This window comes from Anomaloglossus baeobatrachus, chromosome 1 (genome assembly GCF_048569485.1).
Source record: "Anomaloglossus baeobatrachus isolate aAnoBae1 chromosome 1, aAnoBae1.hap1, whole genome shotgun sequence".
NCBI classification, from domain to species: Eukaryota; Metazoa; Chordata; class Amphibia; order Anura; family Aromobatidae; genus Anomaloglossus; species Anomaloglossus baeobatrachus.
The window spans coordinates 674,803,925-674,827,390 of NC_134353.1; the positions used below are offsets into that span (position 1 = coordinate 674,803,925).

Sequence of the window (23,466 nt, forward strand, 5' to 3'; positions counted from 1 at the left end):
CTGTGAGCCCTGTTAGCGTCACAGGGTCCACATGCCCACCCAGCCCAGGAACTCCCTGTTAACAACACAGGGGCCATTGAGTACGCTGACCGTGTGCGTAGGGGCCACACCTGTGGACAGCAGGCGCATCAGCAGCAGCAGGCCTGTTAATGCCACTGGGCTGCACAAGCAGGACTGTTAGGACAGGAGCTGGTCTTAACCGTTCTGCGTTACCAACTGTGGTGGTGGCCTGCATCCACCACCCGATCCCTGCCTACCTCTGGCCTAAAGCCGCAATGGGTTCAACACATGGAGATGTGCTCTTTCGGAGCATAATAGAAGACTGCGCACCTCCTTGTTGGCTCCAGCCCCTTTTATAACCTGGGTCCGCCCCAAACCAGGGTGAACCACAATGCACCTCCTGGAGACAAAAGTAGAGTGACACGTCATGAGTGGCATAACTAGCGTCCTATTTGGAAACGCAACTTCATTGATGACCTCATGGCTGCCATGACCCAAACACCTCACCAGTCATCGTCTGAGCATCAATAATGCGGTGACAAGTCATAGGTGTGGGCCTCTGCAAGCCATTTGGGAGGACACCTGATGCCCTGTGGTCTATATGGGACCCCCACATCAGGGCCAGGGCCAAAGAGTTCATTACCGGACCTAGTCTCTGATGCAGGAAGTGCCTGAGCATGCTCAGTAGCATGAAATACAGTCTCTGAAAAAAGACTATCAGCTTTAGCATGGTGTCTATGCCCAAAACAGGACTTAGACCCGGCACGGAATGCAAGCACCTGTGCAAAGAGGCTTTTCACACTTAGTGTGGGAGCATGCGCTGTATCCCGAAATGAAAACTTAGCGTCAGGAATGGCACAGTCAGGCTGAGCATACTCACTAGGCGAAACACTGTAATTATGCTGCAGCTGGGGTACATCGGCACACGCATGCGCACTAGCTGCCTCTCCACACTTAGACGTGGAGGGGAAATTTGTCTTGGAGATGCTGTCTATGAACAGAAGGAAAAGCTAAAGGAAGCCTGACTTTCTATCCCTCCGAATTATGAAATGCAGCAATGAATTCCATGAGTTTGCTATAACATTAGCGTAGCAAAATGTGCATGAGGGTGTGATGTAGAGGTGCTAGAAATAGCTTGTCACCAGTGGGGCACTAATGGAATACAACAGCCAGTTCTATGATGCCACAAAATGGCAGTATTTTGTGCTATCATTATAGCTTATTAAAAACAGAGCACGAGGTTGTCATGCAGAGGTGCTGCACATAGATTTGCAGTAGTGTGAATTGACAAAAGTACAATAGCCACGTTTAGGATACAACTAGGTACAGTGAGTGTTTGCTAGTAAAATTGCTTAGTTTAAAAAAGTTGTAGTGTGCAATGCAGGCAGACGTGCTATGCAAATGTCTTTGCACTAGTGGGACTATAGCAAAGTCCAATAGCCACGTATAGGATGCCACTAGGTACACTGAGTGTGTGCTAGTATAATGGCTTCGTTATAATTTGTTGGAGTGTGCAACGCAGGCAGATGCGCTCTGCAAATGTCTTGGCACTAGTGGGACTATAGCAAAGTCCAATAGCCACGTATAGGATGCCACTAGGTACACTGTGTGTTTGCTAGTATAATGGATGAGTTTAAAAAAGATAGAGTGTGCAATGCAGGCAGACGTGCTGCAAATAACGTTCCAATACTGTGAATTGACAAAAGTACAATAGCCACGTTTAGGATGCCACTAGGTACACTGACTGTTTGCTAGTATAATGGCTGAGTTTAAAAAAGTTAGAGTGTGCAATGCAGGCAGACGTGCTGCAAATAACGTTCCAATACTGTGAATTGACAAAAGTACAATAGCCACGTTTAGGATGCCACTAGGTACACTGACTGTTTGCTAGTATAATGGCTGAGTTTAAAAAAGTGAGAGTGTGCAATGCAGGCAGACGTGCTGCAAATAACGTTCCAATACTGTGAATTGACAAAAGTACAATAGCCACGTATAGGATGCCACTAGGTACACTGACTGTTTGCTAGTATAATGGCTGAGTTTAAAAAAGTTAGAGTGTGCAATGCAGGCAGACGTGCTGCAAATAACGTTCCAATACTGTGAATTGACAAAAGTACAATAGCCACGTTTAGGATGCCACTAGGTACACTGACTGTTTGCTAGTATAATGGCTGAGTTTAAAAAAGTTAGAGTGTGCAATGCAGGCAGACGTGCTGCAAATAACGTTCCAATACTGTGAATTGACAAAAGTACAATAGCCACGTTTAGGATGCCACTAGGTACACTGACTGTTTGGTAGTATAATGGCTGAGTTTAAAAAAGTTAGAGTGTGCAATGCAGGCAGACGTGCTGCAAATAACGTTCCAATACTGTGAATTGACAAAAGTACAATAGCCACGTTTAGGATGCCACTAGGTACACTGACTGTTTGGTAGTATAATGGCTGAGTTTAAAAAAGTTAGAGTGTGCAATGCAGGCAGACGTGCTGCAAATAACGTTCCAATACTGTGAATTGACAAAAGTACAATAGCCACGTTTAGGATACAACTAGGTACAGTGAGTGTTTGCTAGTATAATGGCTGAGTTTAAAAAAGTTAGAGTGTGCAATGCAGGCAGACGTGCTGCAAATAACGTTCCAATACTGTGAATTGACAAAAGTACAATAGCCACGTTTAGGATACAACTAGGTACAGTGAGTGTTTGCTAGTATAATGGCTGAGTTTAAAAAAGTTAGAGTGTGCAATGCAGGCAGACGTGCTGCAAATAACGTTCCAATACTGTGAATTGACAAAAGTACAATAGCCACGTTTAGGATGCCACTAGGTACACTGACTGTTTGCTAGTATAATGGCTGAGTTTAAAAAAGTTAGAGTGTGCAATGCAGGCAGACGTGCTGCAAATAACGTTCCAATACTGTGAATTGACAAAAGTACAATAGCCACGTTTAGGATGCCACTAGGTACACTGACTGTTTGCTAGTATAATGGCTGAGTTTAAAAAACTTGGAGTGTGCAATGCAGGCAGATGTGCTCTGCAAATGTCTTGGCACTAGCGGGACTATAGCAAAGTCCAATAGCCACGTATAGGATGCCACTAGGTACACTGAGTGTGTGCTAGTATAATGGCTTCGTTATAATTAGTTGGAGTGTGCAACGCAGGCAGATGCGCTCTGCAAATGTCTTGGCACTAGTGGGACTATAGCAAAGTCCAATAGCCACGTATAGGATGCCACTAGGTACACTGAGTGTTTGCTAGTATAATGGCTTCGTTATAATTTGTTGGAGTGTGCAACGCAGGCAGATGCGCTCTGCAAATGTCTTGGCACTAGTGGGACTATAGCAAAGTCCAATAGCCACGTATAGGATGCCACTAGGTACACTGAGTGTTTGCTAGTATAATGGCTTCGTTATAATTAGTTGGAGTGTGCAACGCAGGCAGATGCGCTCTGCAAATGTCTTGGCACTAGTGGGACTATAGCAAAGTCCAATAGCCACGTATAGGATGCCACTAGGTACACTGAGTGTTTGCTAGTATAATGGCTTCGTTATAATTAGTTGGAGTGTGCAACGCAGGCAGATGCGCTCTGCAAATGTCTTGGCACTAGTGGGACTATAGCAAAGTCCAATAGCCACGTATAGGATGCCACTAGGTACACTGAGTGTTTGCTAGTATAATGGCTGAGTTTAAAAAACTTGGAGTGTGCAATGCAGGCAGATGTGCTCTGCTAATGTCTTTGCACTAGTGGGACTATAGCAAAGTCCAATAGCCACGTATAGGATGCCACTAGGTACACTGAGTGTGTGCTAGTATAATGGCTTAGTTATAATTTGTTGGAGTGTGCAACGCAGGCAGACGTGCTGCAAATGTCTTGGCACTAGTGGGACTATAGCAAAGTCCAATAGCCACGTATAGGATGCCACTAGGTACACTGAGTGTTTGCTAGTATAATGGCTTCGTTATAATTTGTTGGAGTGTGCAACGCAGGCAGATGCGCTCTGCAAATGTCTTGGCCCTAGTGGGACTATAGCAAAGTCCAATAGCCACGTATAGGATGCCACTAGGTACACTGAGTGTTTGCTAGTATAATGGCTGAGTTTAAAAAACTTGGAGTGTGCAATGCAGGCAGATGTGCTCTGCTAATGTCTTTGCACTAGTGGGACTATAGCAAAGTCCAATAGCCACGTATAGGATGCCACTAGGTACACTGAGTGTTTGCTAGTAAAATTGCTTAGTTTAAAAAACTTGGAGTGTGCAATGCAGGCAGATGTGCTCTGCAAATGTCTTTGCACTAGTGGGACTATAGCAAAGTCCAATAGCCACAGATAGGATGCCACTAGGTACACTGAGTGTTTGCTAGTATAATGGCTTACTTAGAATGAGTTGGAGTGTGCAGAGGACAAGAGGGTACAGTGGCAGGATTGTGGTGCTCTGGGTAGAGGAATGGAAGCCTGCCTTTCTATTCCCTCCTAATGGTGAAATGCAGGGAGGAAATCCCTGACCTGGGCTACACAGACGCTGTTGCTGTTTGCAGGACCTGTCACCTATGGCTCTCTGACCCTGCCGGTACGAGCCCTTAAAAGGACTGCTAGAATGTGCTCTCCCTAAGCTGTCTAACGCTGTGTATGCAGCGCATACAGCTGTATCGGCGATAGGACAAAGGACGGAACTGCGACAGTGATGTCTGACACCAAAGACGCAGAAGGCAGATAATGGCGATCGTGAAGAAAATGTCCGGTTTTATAATGCAGGGACATGTGACATGCAGATCCTATCACACATGCCGTTGCTTCTCTGCCTCAAAGTCCACTTAGGTGTGTGTGTGTCTGTGATTGGCTGACATGCTTGCCAGCCCCACAAGACGCGCGCGCTTAGGGAAGGAAGACAAGAAAAAAAAAAAAAAAATGGCGATCGCCATTATAGAAACAGCAGTGATCTGAAGGCGCTGTTCACGCACACTATACACTGAAATGTGATAATAGTTTGATTCACAGAGTGACTTACACTATTACAGCAGAAACCAAGCTAAGATTTAGCTGTTTTTTGGCTGCTAGAACCGTTCTCGAACGTTTCTAGAACTATCGAGCTTTTGCAAAAAGCTCGAGTTCTAGTTCGATCTAGAACATGCCCCAAAATCACTCGAGCCTAGAACTGGAGAACCACGAACCACGAACCGCGCTCAACTCTAGTTATATTATCTGCCATTACTATGCAGTAGAGCTTTCTACAGCCTGACTGCGCTGACTTTAAAGAATCCTTTCCTATTTAGTTGCCAGAATTGCCTTTCTTCCACACATAATGAGTGCCCCCTGGTCCTTAGTATTGTCTTCAGAAGAAATAAGTCATGTGCTAGTCTGAGATGTCTTTTTCCTAATCTAAACAAATCCAACTTTTCCAACCTGTCATCATATTTGAGTCTTTTCATTCCTTGAAATAATCTAACTACCCATCTTTAAACTAACTCTAAAGGCCACTTTACACGCAGCGACATCGCTAGCGATGTCAATACCGATCGCACCCGCCCCCGTCGTTTGTGCATCACGGGCAAATCGCTGCCCGTAGCGCACAATATCGCTAGGCCCCATCACATGGACTTACCTTCCAAGCGACGTTGCTGTGGCCGGCGAACAGCCTCTTTTCTAAGGGGGCGGTTTGTGCGGCGTCACAGCGATGTCACACGGCAGGCGTCCAATAGAAATGGAGAGGCGGAGAGCAGCCACATTAAAGACACGCCCACCTTGTTGTCGGAGGACGCAGGTACGGTGTTGTTCGTCGTTCCTGGGGTGTCACACATAGCGATGTGTGCTGCCTCAGGAACGATCAACAACCTGCGTCCTGAAACAGCAACGACATTTGGGAAATGAACGACGTGTCAACGATCAACGATTAGGTGAGTAATTTTGATCATTAGCGGTCGCTCGTATGTTTCACACGCAACGACGTCCCTAACGAGGCCGGATGTGCGTCACGAATTCCGTGAACCCCAACGACATCTCGTTAGCGATGTCATTGTGTGTAAAGACCCCTTAACTCCTCAATATCCTTTTTTAAATGTGAAGCCAAAAGTGGATTCCAATTTCTAGATATGGCCTTACAAGTGATTTATAGAGGGGTAATAATATGTTGGGATCACGGGATCTAATCTCTCTTTTTATACACCCTAGAATCTTGATTGCTTTAGCAGCTGCTGCTTGACATTGAGTGCTGCTGGTCAGCTTATTTGTGATCAGAATACCAAAGTCTTTCTCCTGTTCTGTAGCCCCGAGCTTACTTCCATTTAAAGTATATGCAACAATAGGATTACTCCGTCCTAGGTGCTTTACTCTAAATCTATAAACATTATTTATGTATTTATTTATTAATTTATCAGTAATAGATTTAATTAAAATATTTGAACCTTTTGATTTTTATAGCCTCCTTTTAAAACAACACCTCCTTTTTTGCAAAATGAGTTAACAGAGAATGTGGTGGCAAGCGTGTTTTAACATCAGAATTTTTAATCCTTGTTGTTAAGCTCATTTATGACTACATCAAAGATGATCTGCAGTATGTTCAGCAGAGAATAGATGACAGACATAAACTCATCAGAATGAATTCACTGACAAACTCTCAGTTAACTAATTCTGCAACTAACTAATTTTGAAAAAACAAATATTACAAAAATAATTTTTAACCAAAAATGTTTACATTTAAGTAAAAGAATATCCCTCCCCGAAGGTGTACATATCCTTTAATCCTTTAAGTATTTGTAGATAAAAATAAATTGGGTGACTGATTGAGAGGTACAAATTAATTTACCATTTTGCATACATTTTTATTTACCAAAAATATTGAACATCATTGAAAATTGTAAATAATGTGGTGAATGCTGGCAAGAGTGGTCAGGTAGCCAGGTCAAACAATGGAGGGCAGACAAGGTACACAAATTGGAAATCAGAAGAATGGTCAAGAAACAGGCTAAGATGAAAACGGGAATAGCACAGAATAAATGGGCTCAATAAGAGATATGAAGCTTACCAGGCAAAACTATATCTGGCATTTTCCAGATTTTTTTTTTTTTTTAAAAGGCCTTCAGCTTGATCTCGATCCATGGTGACTTGATGGATGAAAGCTTTTTAGGAAGATACTAATTGATAATTCAAGAGGGAAATGAAGAGGTGGAGTCTCTATGGGTGGAGATACAAGGAGGGAAAACTAATAAAATCCTCATAGGGGTTTGTTATAAGCCACCAAATATAACAGAAACTACTGAAAATGTATTATTGAAACAAATAGACAAAGCAGCAAATCACAATGAGGTGATTATTATGGGGGACTTCAACTACCCCGATATAGACTGGGAAACTGAAACCTGCGTATCTCAGAAAGGAAACCGGTTTCTGTCAGTAACTAAGGATAATTATCTGTCCCAACTTGTGCCGGGCCCAACTAGAGGGGCAGCCCTTCTCGACTTAATTTTAAGCAACAGGCCAGATAGAATAACAGACGTACGAGTGGATGGGCACCTAGGGAATAGTGACCACAATATAATACAATTCCACTTGTCCTTCAGTAAGGTGCCTTGGACGGGGGTTACAAAAGCGATGAATTTCAGGAAAGCAAAGTTTGATCAGCTTAGAGAAGATCTTCGCCAAATTGATTGGGACAATGTCCTCAAAAATGGGAGCACAGAAAATAAGTGGGAAATTTTTAAATCGGTATTAAACACCCACTGCGAGCGAGCCATACCATATGGAAATAAAAGGGCTAGGAACAGGAGAAAACAAATGTGGCTAAATAAGGATGCAAAAGGGGCAATGAATAATAAGAAAAAGGCATTTAAAAAGCTAAAACAAGAAGGCAACGAAGAAGCATTAAAAATATATAGAGAAAAAAATAAAATGTGTAAAAAACAAATACATTTAGCAAAAGTAGAAATTGAGAGACTCATTGCTAAGGAAAGCAAAACAAATCCCAAACTATTCTTTAATTATATAAACAGTATATAAACAGAAAAAAGATTAAAATTGATGGTGTTGGCCCTTTAAAGAATAATGAGGGTAAAATCATAGAAAGCGATGTGGGAAAACGCAAATGTTTTAAATACTTTTTTCTCAACTGTGTTCACACAGGAAAAGCATATACCACGGGAAATGCAGAGTGATCATGTAAACGCTTCATTAAGTATGACATGCCTAACCCAGGAAGAAGTGCAGAACCGACTTAGTAACATTAAAATTGACAAATCACCAGGCCCTGATGGCATTCACCCTCGGGTATTAAGGGAGTTAAGTAATGTGATAGACAGGCCTCTATTCCTTATATTTAAAGACTCTATAGAAACTGGGTCTGTTGCACTGGATTGGCGGCTAGCAAATGTGGTACCAATATTCAAAAAAGGGTGTAAAAGGGAACCTGGAAACTATAGGCCGGTAAGCTTAACATCTGTTGTGGGTAAAATGTTTGAAGGGTTTTTAAGGGATACTATTATGGAATGTCTCAATGTTAATAATTGTTTAACTCCATATCAATATGCATTTATGAAGGATCGCTCCTGTCAAACTAACCTGATCAGCTTCTATAAAGATGTAAGCTCTCACATGGACCGAGGAGAATCATTGGATGTCATTTATCCCGACTTCGGTAAAGCATTTGACACTGTCTCACATAAAAGACTGCTAAGTAAAATGAGAAAGCTTGGGCTCGGGGAAAATGTGTGTAGATGGGTAGGTAGCTGGCTTAGTGATAGAAAACAAAGAGTGGTTATTAATGGCGCATACTCAGATTGGGCCAGGGTTACTAGTGGGGTGCCACAGGGGTCTGTATTGGGCCCCCTACTATTTAATATATTTATTAATGATCTGGTGGATGGTTTACAAAGTAAAATATCAGTATTTGCAGATGATACAAAACTATGTAAGGTAGTTAACACAAAGGAGGACAGTTTGCAACTACAGATGGATTTGAGTAAATTGGAGAATTGGGCTGAAAAATGGCAAATGAGGTTTAACACAGATAAGTGTAAGAATATGCACGTGGGAAGGAGAAACAGATGCTACGATTACTTACTAAATGGGAAACCGCTGGGGAAATCACACATGGAAAAAGACTTAGGCATCTTAGTCAATAAGAATCTAAATTGGAGTGCCCAGTGTCAGGCAGCATCCACCAAAGCAAATAGGGTGATGGGATGCATTAGAAGAGGTCTGGGGGCACGAGATGAAAACATCATTCTCCCTCTGTACAAATCACTCGTCAGACCACACTTGGAGTATTGTGTGCAATTTTGGGCACCGGTGCTCAAGAAAGACATTAGTGAACTTGAAAGGATTCAGAGGCGGGCTACTAAAATAATAAATGGAGTGGGTGCAGTACAATACACAGAGAGGTTATCAAAATTAGGTCTATTTACTCTAGAAAAGAGAAGACTTAGGGGAGACCTAATAAATCGGTACAAATATATCAGAGAGCCATATAGAGATCTCTCCCATGATCTGTTTGTACCAAGGACTATGACAAGAACAAGGGGGCATTCTCTTCGATTGGAGGAAAGAAAATTCCTACATCAGCATAGAAGAGGGTTCTTCACGGTAAGAGCAGTGAGGTTCTGGAACTCTCTTCCTGAGAAAGTGGTGATTGCCAACTCACTGAATGAGTTTAAGAGAGGAATGGATGCTTTTCTTGATAGCAAAAGTATAGAAGGTTATAAATAGCATAATCTTACAGGTAGAGAGAAGAGCGACCTAGATTATTAGAGGAATGGGTGGGCTGCAACACCAAGACAGGTTATTAAACTTGGGGTTATTTAGTTTGGAAAAACAAAGGCTTAGGGGGGATCTAATCACAATGTATAAACATATGAGGGGACAGTACAGAGACCTTTCCAAAGATCTCTTTACACCTAGGCCTGCGACTGGAACACGGGAGCATCCGCTACGTCTCGAGGAAAGAAGGTTTAATCATAACCACAGACGAGGATTCTTTACTGTACGAGCAGTGAGACTATGGAACTCTCTGCCGCATGGTGTTGTAATGAGTGATTCACTACTAACATTTAAGAAGAGCCTGAACGCCTTTCTTGAAAAATATAATATTACCAGTTATGTATATTAGATTTTATGACAGGGTGTTGATCCAGGGAACTAGTCTGATTGCCGTATGTGGAGTCAGGAAGGAATTTTTTTCCCCATTGGAGCTGTTTGACACATTGGGTTTTTTTGCCTTCCTCTGGATCAACATGTTAGGCTACGGGTTGAACTAGATGGACTTAGGGCAGCTTTGCACGTTGCGACATTGCACGTGCGATGTCGATGGGGTCAAATCGAAAGTGACGCACATCCGGCGTCGCAGTCGATATCGCAACGTGTAAATCCTTTTTGATACGATGAACGAGCGCAAAAGCGTCGTTATCGTATCATCGCTGCAGCCTCCGACATTTCCATAATGCCGGTGCAGCGACAAGTGCGATGTTATTTTTCGCTCCTGCGGCAGCACACATCGCTGTGTGTAAAGCCGCAGGAGCAAGGAATATCACCTTACCTGCCTCCCGGCTGCAATGAGAAGGACGGAGGTGGGCGGGATGTTTACATCCTGCTCATCTCCGCCCCTCCACTTCAATTGGCCGCCTGCCGTGTGACGTCGCTGTGACGCCACACGACCCGCCCCCTTAGGAAGGAGGCGGGTCGCCGGCCAGAGGGACGTCGCACGGCAGGTATGTGCGTGTGAAACTGCCGTAGCGATAATAATCGCTACGGCAGCTTTCACTAGATATTGCACGTGCGACGGGGGCGGGACTATCGCTGCAGCATCGGTAACACATTGTTACCGATGTTGCAGCATGCAAAGCCCGCCTTAGAGTCTCCCTTCAACCTTAAAAACTATGAAACTATGAAACTATGAAATTAGGGTGTGGTGCTTTCCTAATGGCCAAAGCAGGGAACTGCTGATTTCTCAAGCTGGAAGGCACATACACCCATACTGCCAAACTGGTTGGGTATCTCAGTGCATGAACAGAGCCTGCGTCATCCAGAGCTTCTGGTCCCTACGTCTCCTCCATCACTAGCACTGTCCACAGAGGGAATATGGAGGCACCTGGTGACAGAAACAGACATCAGAGGAATAGATCTTGAAGCAGATATGACACATGGATCTAGTGTTATCAGCTGTAAAAACACTAACTTTTATTGTAATCCTTCCTCTGCTGATAAGGAAACTGCCGTAAATTCTTTATGAAAAGACAAGGAGTTTGAAACTAAAGACCTAGTGGCCAGTGTGAAAATTACATAATTACAAATTTTGATTATTAATAAACATCATTATTCGAAAAAACATTCCCAAACATTTTTTTTGAAAATGTAACACAAAAATTTTTATTTTATGATAGCTTCCTCTTAATAATAATAATAATAATAATTTTATTCATTTATATAGCGCTATTAATTCCATAGCACTTTACATACATTGGCAACACTGTCCCCATTGGGGCTCACAATCTAGGGTCCCTATCTGTATGTCTTTGGAATGTGGGAGGAAACCGGAGTACCCGGAGGAAACCCACGCAAACACGGGGAGAACATACAAACTCCTTGCAGATGGTGTCCTTGGTGGGATTTGAACCCAGGACCCCAGCGCTGCAAGACTGCAGTGCTAGCCACTGAGCCACCGTGCCGCCCTGATTATGTCTTTCTAGTAGTGTCCTAGATCTGGTTGTGATCTTGTCTTATGACACCTGTTATAGTCAATGATATTCTATTACCAATCTGTAAGAATTGCGGCCCTGATTATCTATTAGCCATGCATGTTTGCATAAAAAAAGAAGAGACTACGCGGTGGCACACTTGGAATTCACATCCCCTGTAGTTGTGCTTTCGAAAAGTTCCCTTCAACCGCAAAATTGACCCTAGGGATTTTTTGTCGATTGTACAAAAACTTTCTGTACTGTGCATAAAGATCTCTCACTTGGCCAATATTATTTAAAGCAAGCAGAGAGAAGTGGAAAGTGCGCATATCATTTATCATGAAACTTAGAAATGAAATACTGTGCTAACCTTCAGACTTTCTCATACATTTCTAGAGCTGAGAAACAGAAGGGAATTAGCATTTGCTCAAACTGTCCATCTGTTCGTAAAAATAATTCATGAAGTCTGTGAACGTGTGTAAAATAGAGTTTCATTTCTGAGCTTGTTCTCGTTGTGCGAGTCCCGCAGAAATAATTCCATCATGTATTTCTGCCGCTATACCAGGAAGCCTGTGACAGACAGCTAGCTAGGTGCGAGCATAGGGCAATTTTTATTTCTTGAGCCAGTCACAGGCTAAATTGCAGAGCTCTGTAATCTCTCTTATTTGTACAAGATTGGACATAGAAGCCTTTTTAGTGGTAGTAGCCCCAGAAAGGTTGTGATTTGTAGCTATGTTTAGCTATTTATTGCTGGTCGTACATGTGTTTACCTACAGCCCTTGCTGGGAATTCGCACACAAGTCTGTATACATTGCAACCTGTCAGTTTGTGAAGCTCAGTGAATGTAACATGTTTGTTCAGTAATGTCTGTAAAGATGTTTAAAAGATTAGACTACATGGATGGAGCAGCTCACAGACAGATGTCTCAGTCGCAATTCAAATATATGCATTCAATTATTAGCGCACTACTTGGAAAATGCAGATGCAGAATTTTAAAGGGAATCTGTCAGCAGTTTTGTACTACTGCATCTGAGAGCAGCATAATGTAGGCAAAATAACCCTGAATCCATTGATGTATCACTTAGTTTACTGGGTGTCGTTTCTGGCACAATCAGAGTTTTCAGACTTAGCAATGCGGCAGAGCTAAAAAGCTGCCAGTACTAATCTAGGACTTAGTGGCTGCTTTGGACTGCCATTAACTCCTTCATTACCCTGATTTCCACCGCACTAGGGCAATCGGGAAGAACTGAGCAAAGTGCTTGGCTTGTCGCATCTAATAGATGTGACAATCTTCGGCGGCTGCAGGTTGCTATTTTTAGGCTGGGGTGGTCTAATAAGCATGGACCTCTCCAGTCTGAGAATACCAGCCCCCAGCTGTCGGGCTTTGTCTTGGCTGGGTATCAAAATGGTGGGGGACCGCATGTCGTTTTTTTAATTTTTTACTTACGTAATTAAAAAATAAGCTGCATGCGGTTCCTCTTATTTTGATACACAACCAAGATAAGTGCTAAACTGGAGGCTGCAGCCTGTAGCCGTGGCTTTATCTGTACTGGTTATAATAATTTGGGGGAACTCTATCCCAATTGTTTTATATATTTATGTTTATACCATCATACAGACCCGAAGACAGCGCCTGTGATTGGTTGCAGTCACATGCTGTCACACAGGCTGGGGGCGCGTCTGACTGCAACCAATCACAGACGCCAGGATGGCCGGTGAGCGTGGAAAGCAGTGCATATGTGATGAGTGTAATGCACCGTACTGGAAGTGAATGCATGACTTAGAAGCAGTGTGCCGCCATGACGGAGCCTCGGTAAGTATAAAGTGCTTGCTTCTTTCTTATTTTCTTTATTTTTTCTTTATTTGTTTTTAATCTCTTGAATGTCGGCTCTGGATCAAACACCCGGAATCCCAGGCCCGACACCCAGGTACCTTTGAATCAGGACTTTTACAGTTGGAGACCACTCATCATTAATCTCAAATAACCCGAGGCGGTCACCAACAACTTTTCCTCGCCTAGCTACTCCAGACTCGCAGCTCTTTCTCTAAACTCATGCATAAAGAAAGATCCAGAATTGTCAACTTGGCTTTTACTCTTTATTCTGGACAGTTTATCAAAAAAAGTCATGGACAGACAATATTTTTTAAGGACACATTGTAAAACCATAATTAATCATTATAAGTGATAAATGTATACATCCCAGAATTCTGATATAAAGAAATCAGTTGTATTAACTGTTAGCTATAAAATGGTGATAATTCCTGTCATAATAATCTGTAAATGATTTTACAGCTTCAAAAAAAACATGGACGCTTTACATTTTTTTGTGGACAGGGCAAAAAATGCCTTATTTTTATAGCGCTGAGAGGTGGGCGGGATGATGGGCGGGAGGGTGCGCGAATAATTAACAGCCGGCCCTAATGATCACTTCTGGCAACTACAGCCTGGAGTGATCATGTGCGGCTGTATTCACTGTCCCCCGCGCATCATCATCAGCGCGGGGTGCAGTGAATATTACGGTATAACAGTGTGTCATGACCACATTTTTTGCTTAAAATTTTATTTTCCTATAACCTGAAAAATACGGTATGTTTGTCCAATAGGAGATTCCGTAGTAGCTACATTTCAACAACTAACTTTGTTTTGCACAGTAGAAAACTGGTGAAACGTGCAGGAGGCAGGTCATAAAATAGCCAGAGATACGTTTTTTCCTCATTAACCTACACCTAACATCTTAGTGTTGCTTAAAATTTTGTAAACCCATTATTATTTTCCATATTTCTTAAAACCTTAAACTACATCAGGATAAAGTGAGTCAAATCAGACAAATGAGATTTTAAAATTTGTCACTTTTTTATTGAGGTAAATGATCTAATTTTACATGTCTGTGCATGACAAAATATGTGAAGTGTTAGGATTAGCAGATAATTTGAAGTTGAATTAAGAGGTATGTGTTCTCAGTCAATGAAATGACAGTAAGGTGGGTGGGTGTCCTGTATTATTTAAAGAAAACGGATCTATCAAAGTCTGATCTTCACAACACATTTGTGAAAGTTTATCAAGCAAAAACAATTTTTGATGCTCATCAAGGTGGAAAGAGTATCAAAACCATAAAAAGTTTTGACTCCACCAATTCAAAGTCAGACAGACTGTGTATAAATGGAGGATCCTGTCCAGGGGTGATTCACCAGCTAAGATCACTCCAAGAGCAAGGTGCATAATATTCTCAGAGGTCAAAAAGGAAGTCTGTGTAACATCTAAGCAACTAAAAAGCTTTCTCACACTAGCTAATGTTAATGGGTCCACTATCAGGGGAACACTGAACAACAATGGTGTGCATAACAGAATTGCAAGGCAAAAGCCACTGTCCTTCAAAAAGAACATTGGTGAACATCTGCACTTTGATAAAGACTAGTGATGAGCGAGTACTAAAAAGCTCGGGTGCTCGAGGCTCGGGCCGAGCATCCCAAGATACTCGTGTACTCGGCCCGAGCACCGAGCCCAATGTTATCCTATGGGAGACCCGAGTATTTTTGTGAAATGACCCCCGGCAGCATGTAGAAACCCTAAAAATGTCACAAAAGTCTCAGAAGAGTGCTCAAATGACATGGCAACAGCATGGGAAAGACCCCTTGAAGCATTTATCACTCAAAAGTCACAGCTGTGAACAATTTTGTCCGCGTTTTACGCCATTTTTACGGACTCACCAGAAAACCTTCCAAAATGACACCAAAATGAATTTTCATGGCGGAAATGTTAAGGGCACATACCCAATAGTGAGATAGAGCTGGTGTATGTTACTTTTTGAGATTAATACATGAAAGATTTTACGTAAAACATTGTGTGGCACTCCGATGTCCAAAACGCACGTTTTGTGCTTTTTACTAACGATGTCGGTCATTTTTTTTTTCATTCTATCTCCCGTCGGTCGGTCTCGCTCTGTCTGTCTCTCTCTGTCTTGTCTGTCCCCCTCTCACAGTCTGTCGGTCATTCTCCCCCCTCTCTCTTACTTACCGTTCCCCGATCACTGCTGCGGCGCTGCACGGCTGTTCACTAAACTCCGGCGGCTTTTCCTCTTTTGAAAAAGCCGGCCGCTCATTAAACAATCTCGTAATCCCTGTTTTCCTGCTTTTCGGCGCCTATGATTGGTTGCAGTGAGACACGCCCCCCACGCTGAGTGACAGGTGTCTCACTGCACCCAAACACAGCAGCCGGTGTGTGTGTGTATATTGTGCAGTGAAATAAATAATTAAATAATTAAAAAAAACGGCGTGCGGTCCCCCCAATTTTAATACCAGCCAGATAAAGCCATACGGGTGAAGGCTGGTATTCTCAGGATGGGGAGCTCCACGGTATGGGGAGCCCCCCACCCTAACAATATCAGTCAGCAGCCGCCCAGAATTGCCGCATACATTATATGCGACAGATCTGGGACTGTACCCGGCTCTTCCCGATTTACCCTAGTGCGTTGGCAAATCGGGGTAATAAGGAGTTAATGGCAGCCCATAGCTGCCACTAAATCCTAGATTAATCATGTCAGGCGTCTCCCCGAGATTCCTTCCATGATTAATCTGTAAATTACAGTTAAAAAACACACACCCGAAAAATCCTTTATTAGAAATAAAAAACACTAACAAAGTCCCTCATCACCAATTTATTAACCCCGACAAACCCTCCTTGTCCGGCGTAATCCACGGTCCTCCAGCGTCGCGTCCAGCTGTGCTGCATGAAGGTGACAGGAGCTGCAGAATACACCGCCGCTCCGGTCACCTCCACGCAGCTAATGAGGTGAGTATAGCGATCAGCTGAGCTGTCACTGAGGTTACCTGGATGCAGCGGTGGATGCAGCGGTGGCCGCGGGTAACCTCAGTGACAGCTCAGCTGATCGCGCTACTCACCGCCGCTCCGGTCACCTCCACGCAGCTAATGAGGTGAGTATAGCGATCAGCTGCTGTCACTGAGGTTAATCGCGGCACCGCTGGATCCACCGCTGCATCCAGGTAACCTCAGTGACAGCTCAGCTGATCGCTATACTCACCTCAATTGCTGCATGGAGCTGACTGGAGCGGCGGTGAGTAGCGCGATCAGCTGAGCTGTCACTGAGGTTACCCGCGGCCACCGCTGCATCCACCGCTGCATCCAGGTAACCTCAGTGACAGCTCAGCTGATCGCTATACTCACCTCATTAGCTGCGTGGAGGTGACCGGAGCGGCGGTGTATTCTGCAGCTCCTGTCACCTGAATGTAGCAGACCTGGAAGCGACGCTGGAGGACCGTGGATTACGCCGGACAAGGAGGGTTTGTCGGGGTTAATAAATTGGTGATGAGGGACTTTGTTAGTGTTTTTTAATTTCTAATAAAGGATTTTTCGGGTATGTGTTTTTTAACTGTAATTTACAGATTAATCATGGAAGGAATCTCGGGGAGACGCCTGACATGATTAATCTAGGATTTAGTGGCAGCTATGGGCTGCCATTAACTCCTTATTACCCCGATTTGCCAACGCACTAGGGTAAATCGGGAAGAGCCGGGTACAGTCCCAGATCTGTCGCATATAATGTATGCGGCAATTCTGGGCGGCTGCTGACTGATATTGTTAGGGTGGGGGGCTCCCCATAACGTGGAGCTCCCCATCCTGAGAATACCAGCCTTCAGCCATATGGCTTTATCTGGCTGGTATTAAAATTGGGGGGACCGCACGCCGGTTTTTTTAATTATTTATTTATTTATTTTACTGCACAGTATAGACACGCCCACCGGCTGCTGTGATTGGGTGCAGTGAGACACCTGTCACTCAGCATGGGGGCATGTCTCACTGCAACCAATCATAGGCGCCTGTGGGCGGGGATAGCAGGGAATATGAGATGGCTGTGTGCAGAGCACAGCGCGCCCGCTGGTATAAAGGCTCGGTCACGCTGTGCAGGCCGGCCAATCACTGCAATTCCACAACTAACAGGGCTGTGGCATTGCAGTGGTCTGCCAGCCAATCCCTGCATGAGGGCTGGCTCTCAAAAGAGCGCCAACATGCAGGGATGAAGACCACGAGTACAGCACGAGTATTGCAAAATTACTCGGTACCCGCCGAGTAGCCCGAGTACAGTGATACTCGTGCGAGTACCGAGTAGTAACAAGCATACTCGCTCATCACTAATAAAGACTAGTGGGTGCTTGGTACTTGTTGGATGCTCAGATAGGCGCGACTCGAGTACCCAAGTATAATGGAAGTCATTGTGGAACACGAGCATTTTTCAGGGAAATCTTCCAGAAAAATGCTTGAGTTCCTCATTGACTTCCATGATACTCAATCACTCGATTTGTGCCCATCTGAGCATCTACTGCTCATTACGAGTTCCAAGCACCCAAGCAAGGTAGTGCTCACTCATCACTAATAAAGACAACCTGGAAAAGTCAGAAGGTTATTGGAACAACATTTTGGAGATGTTTAATTCCAAAATAAAGGTTTTTAATCAGCATTTCATGGGCGAAAACCAACCAACATAACAGAGTTGAAGCTGTTTAAGGCTACTTTCACACATTTGGCTTTTTGCCGGTTTGCCGGATTCGGCGCACGCCAATACACTGTATACAGTAGAATAGGAGCACAACAAGTGCCGGTCACATGCTGTCATGTGACCGGAGCATGTGACCCGGAGGTTGTGGCATTGCCATTGTACTGTATACACTGTACTGGCGTGCGCCGAATCCGGCAAACCAGTGAAAAGCCGGATGTGTGAAACTGGCCTTATAGAGAAAAAATGGGCTAAAATTCCTCCATGCTAATATGTAAGACTAATTAACAATCACCTGAAATGTTTAGATGCAGTTATTGCTTTACAATGGGGTCACAACCGGTACTAAACATAAAAGTTCACATACGTTTTCCACTCACATACCTGTGATATTGAATAATTTTCCTCAATAAAAAAATGACTACTTTAATATTTGTGACTCTTTTGTTTGATTTATTTTTCTTTATTTACTTTTATAACTTGTTTCAAAATCTGACATAGTTTTAGCTAAAATTTATGCTAAAATATGGAAAATTATGTTGGCTCACAAACGTTCAAGCACCACTGTAACTAACAAGTTACTTGAAAATCTAGTTCTTTTTAAGCTACACAAAGGCAAAGATGTGAATGAAATAATGAAAACTTTTAAGTTTTGAGTCAAAGCCTTAAAGGAGTTGCCCAGTCTAAATCAATAAGTCTGCAGTCACTCTATGTGTCGCTCTATGTGACTGCAGACTTGTGATTTATCACATTGCACCCACTGTGAGCTGCGAGGATTCTCTAGTGTTGGCGCTAGGAATGGCAGTCACGTTGCCTCAAGCATACAATATGCATATTCCTGGACACATTCTGACTACATGGGCGCAGCCTCACTCAATGCAAGTGTATTGAATGAGGCCCGGTCCATCTAGTTATAATGTGGCTGGGAGCCTGCATATCACATATTCTCAGCCACGAGACTGCTGCTACTAGCTGTGACATCGGAGAATCCTTGCAGCACACAGTGCATGCAATGTGAGGAGTCACAGGTCTTCAGTCATATATACTGATTGCAGACCTGTGGATTTAGACCTATAGACCCCTGTAAGAAAAAAAATATGAAGTTTCTGTAATTTTATTTTCCCTAGACCCTTTTAATTATGTATATGATGTAGTGCAAGTACAGTAAAGTGTTCACTGATCACTGTCTTCTACAGTTTCAAGCGCCACTACTGTTCTCTTCTGGTCCATGTGATATGAATACGTTATGATATGATAATCTGTTTGTAACGGATATGATGGAGGTCTAATAACCGATCTGTTAACAGATTATACAAATTGGTCCCTTTTTTACCAATCCGTTAATGGATCTGTTATCATTATAGCTAGAGTTGAGTGAGTACCTAACTATTTGTACTCGCTATACTCAGAACGAGTACTGTTTAATACTCGCGTAGTCATTCCGAATAGCATGTGCAATGCAAGTCAATAGGGAAAAACTCAAAAAGTAACGAGTAACCCATATTCCTCACTATTCGCTACTCGCATGAATAGAACCGCATTCGGGTTACTCGCTACATTGCGAGTTTTCCCCATTGACTTGCATTGCACACACTATTTGGAATGACTACGCGAGTATTAGACAGTATTCATTATGAGTATAGCAAGTACAAATAGGTAATCAATTAACTCTAATTATAGTCAATGGTTCTGTTAACAGATCTGTTATAATTTTATAGAAATAGCAAGATGGATAAATAGAATAGAAAGAAATGATAGATAGCTAGATAGATAGAAATAACAGATATAATAGATAGATAAAATAGATGAATAGATAAACAGAGAAAGATAGATAGATAAATAGATAGATGGATGCATAGATAGCGTATTTAACCGAATTTAAAAATAATTTTAGATGAAAAAATGGCATGAGGTCCACCCAATTTTCATATCCAGCACAAGTACAGCAGCAGCTGTGGGCTTCAGCCCACAGCTGTCAGCAGTACCTTAGCTGTTTTTTAGAAAATGGGGGGACTTTACCTCATTTTTTTTCTTAAATATTTTATAAATTCTGTTAAATAGCTGTGCAAGCTATCTATCTTATCCTATCCTATACTATACTATTCTATTCTATTCTATGCTATTCTAATCTAACTAATATTTCTGGGCAACGGATCCATTACAGCATAATGGGAGTCTGTGGGCAACAGATCCATTAATTGATTAATTGATAGATGCTTTAATAACGGATCCGTTGCCCATAGACCTCCATTATGCTTGAATGGATCCGTATTTGGATCTGCACAAGAAAAGTTCTGCACCCAGGACTTTTCGTCCATCCATAGCAACGGATGGTTGACGGATTGGAACCTAATGGACGACAAGTTTTGACCGATCCATCATCATTATAGTCAATGGATCCGTTAACAGATAATTTTTTTACAGAATTTACATATTTTCAAATAGATGTAAAAATGGAAATGATTACAGGACATGTAGCCTAACACAGGTATGTTTGTGTGGTGCAGAAATCTCTTTCTCAGTGTAAATCTATATAGAGGTTTGTTTTGGTCTAATAGACTTACATAGGAATAGAAGCAGTAACTCACAGTGTGAGCTGGCAGAGCAAATGAACTGTCACAGGGGCCAATGGGGGTTCGGAATGGCATTGGCAAACAGGGAAGCTGGCAATTGGTAAGTTTGTTACACACATGACCTACATCGGAGGGTTTTTTGGGGAAAAATGGTACTGACATTTTTTCAGATACACAAATTTAAAAATATGTAATTAAAAAAGTATGTTAATTCTGGCTCATGAGGGAAAATGCAATTTTCATTCTAACATTGAATTTTTGGATTTTCAAAATAGCTTCTGTCAGTGATTTCCATTTACTTCTGCTGCTGCATTATATCATCCCTCTTTGTTTCAGCTTGAAGAGAGTGAGGCCAGGTATGCGGAGTCTCTGAAGTCCCAAAGATCCCTGAGCTTGGAGCTGGAAAGTCTCCATATGGAACTAGACAATATTACCAGAAATAAGAATATGGTGAGCTACATTTTTATCATATACTTGGTTCTATAAGCGGCTTGAAATTATTATGTTTTCTCCAAATAATGAATATGATGACCTTAAATAGTATTATTATTTTATTTCCCTATATTATGTTACTTATTGTTTTAATTATTGTTTAGAGCAGGGGTGGGGAACCTTTTTACCGCCGGGGGCCATTTGAAATATTCTATGAACCTTGGGGCCGCACCAAATTATCAACTTGAAAACTACCCTGCTATATTTGGTGAAACAATTAATTAACTCACCCCTACTGTGGTGGCTGGAGCTGCTTCTCTTTGGTGCGGCTGTGATGTTTAGTGATATTGATCATGTTGTTTCTCACAATTGCTTTTCCAGGTTTGTGTCGGTCTGGAGAGGCTGGGGGCATAGACATTATAGGAGATGCTGGGGCGCATAAATTACAGGAGACGCTGGGGCATACACATCATAGGAGATGCTGGGGTACATAAATTACAGGAGATGCTGGGGGTACACGCATCACAAGAAAGGATGGGGGTACACAAATCATAGTAGACGCTGGGGGCATATACATCACAGGAGGGGCATATACATTACAGGAGAGGCTGGGGCATATACATCACTGCGGGGCACAGATAGCACAGGGGGGCATGGATAGCACTGGTGGCGACACGTACATCACTGGGGAAGCATAGACATCACCAAGGGAGTACGGACAGCAATAGGGGGCACGGACAACAGTGGCAAGTAAATAGCTTTTGGGGGATGGCACAGAGCACTGGGGGGTGGCACACAAAAGTGGGGAGTACAGAGCACTGAGTAGCACAGACAGCACTAGGGGGGCACAGACAAGAATGGGGACACAGACAGCACTGACCGTGGCATGCACAGTACTGGTGGTGGCACAGACAGCATTAAGTGGTGCACACAGCACTAGGGGGGCATGGACAGGACTGGGAGTCACGGACAGTACTGGGAGATCATAGACATCAGGGGGGCCTAGACAGCACTAGGTGGGCACGAACAGCACTAGGGGGCCCGGACAACAGTGGGGGGCACACAGTGCTGGGGGCTGCCACACAGCACTGAGGGGGGCACACACACTACTAGGGGGTACATAGCGCTAGGGTCTGGCACATAGCACTGGCACACAGCACTGGGGGATGGCACCCAAAGCACTGGGGGCTGGCACACTGCACTGGGGGCTGGCACACAGCACTGGGGGCTGGCACACAGCACTGGGGGCTGGCACACAGCACTACTCGGGGGTACACAGCACTGGGAGTTGACATACAGCACTGGGAGCTGGCACACAGCACTGGGACTTGGCACACAGCACTGGGACCTGGCACACAGCCTTGAGACCTGGCACACAACGCTGGGACCTGGCACACAGCACTAGGGGCTGGCACACACTGCTGGGGGCTAGCACACTGCCCTGGGACGTGGCACACAGCCCTGGGATCTGGCACACAGCACTACTCGGGGGTACATAGCACTGGGAGCTGACACACAGCACTGGGGGCTGGTACACACCGCTGGGAGCTGGCACACAGTGCTGGGAGCTGGCACTCACACTACTAGGGGGTACACAGCACTTGGTTGCAGCCTCACAGCACAGGGGGGAGGAGTCACTCACAGGTCCAGGATGCATGTGCAGAAGGGAGGCCGGTAAGCTGCTTCTCCTCTTGTTCTTCTGTGAATGGGAGGGCAACTCGCGCTGTTTACCTCGCCCACAAGGTAAGCCCTGAGCAGTTCAAGGACCTCATGGTATGCGCATGCAGTAGCATGCGCGTCCTCGCATCACTATTTCGATTTAAAGGGCCAGCAGTCGGTAAGACCGCGGCTGCTGCCCAAGCACTGCGGTTCCCGGGAATGTGCCCAGGGGCCGCAGGAAAAGTCATCGCTTGTTACAAATGGCCCACAGGCCAGAGGTTCCCCACCACCAACTTTAGAAAACGCTGTAGATACTATTTTTAAGGTAAGATATATGCCAACATCTCTGCTGGCATGTTTCCATACAGTACTAAGAAATCTTTGTGCATGAATTAGAATATTAGTTTGCTACTATAAGAGAATAAACACAAACATTTATTATATTTGTGTTAAGGTAAGAGTAAATAAAAATGTATCTTCCTGGAGGCGTCTTGAATTCTTTTGTAAGGGGATGCAGAAGTGAAGAGGCACACTCAGTAGTGCTTAAACAAAGTGTCTGTACGTAAACATCGCCATCTGCTGACCAAAGTCAGTAAATCTTGGGAGGGTGTGAAGAAGAACCACAATAGGAACTGAACAG

The 23,466-nt window shown here is 43.6% G+C and overlaps 1 protein-coding gene across 1 annotated transcript in view; it reads left to right on the plus strand.

Annotated features, from left to right (window-relative positions):
- MYO18B (myosin XVIIIB) overlaps positions 1–23,466 on the plus strand; it is a 1,019,172-nt gene that overhangs the window by 808,751 nt on the left and 186,955 nt on the right. Inside the window, exon 36 of the mRNA XM_075320057.1 lies at positions 21,072–21,185. Within this exon, the coding sequence (XP_075176172.1) occupies positions 21,072–21,185 (114 nt within the window). The remainder of the gene's footprint in view (positions 1–21,071; positions 21,186–23,466) is intronic.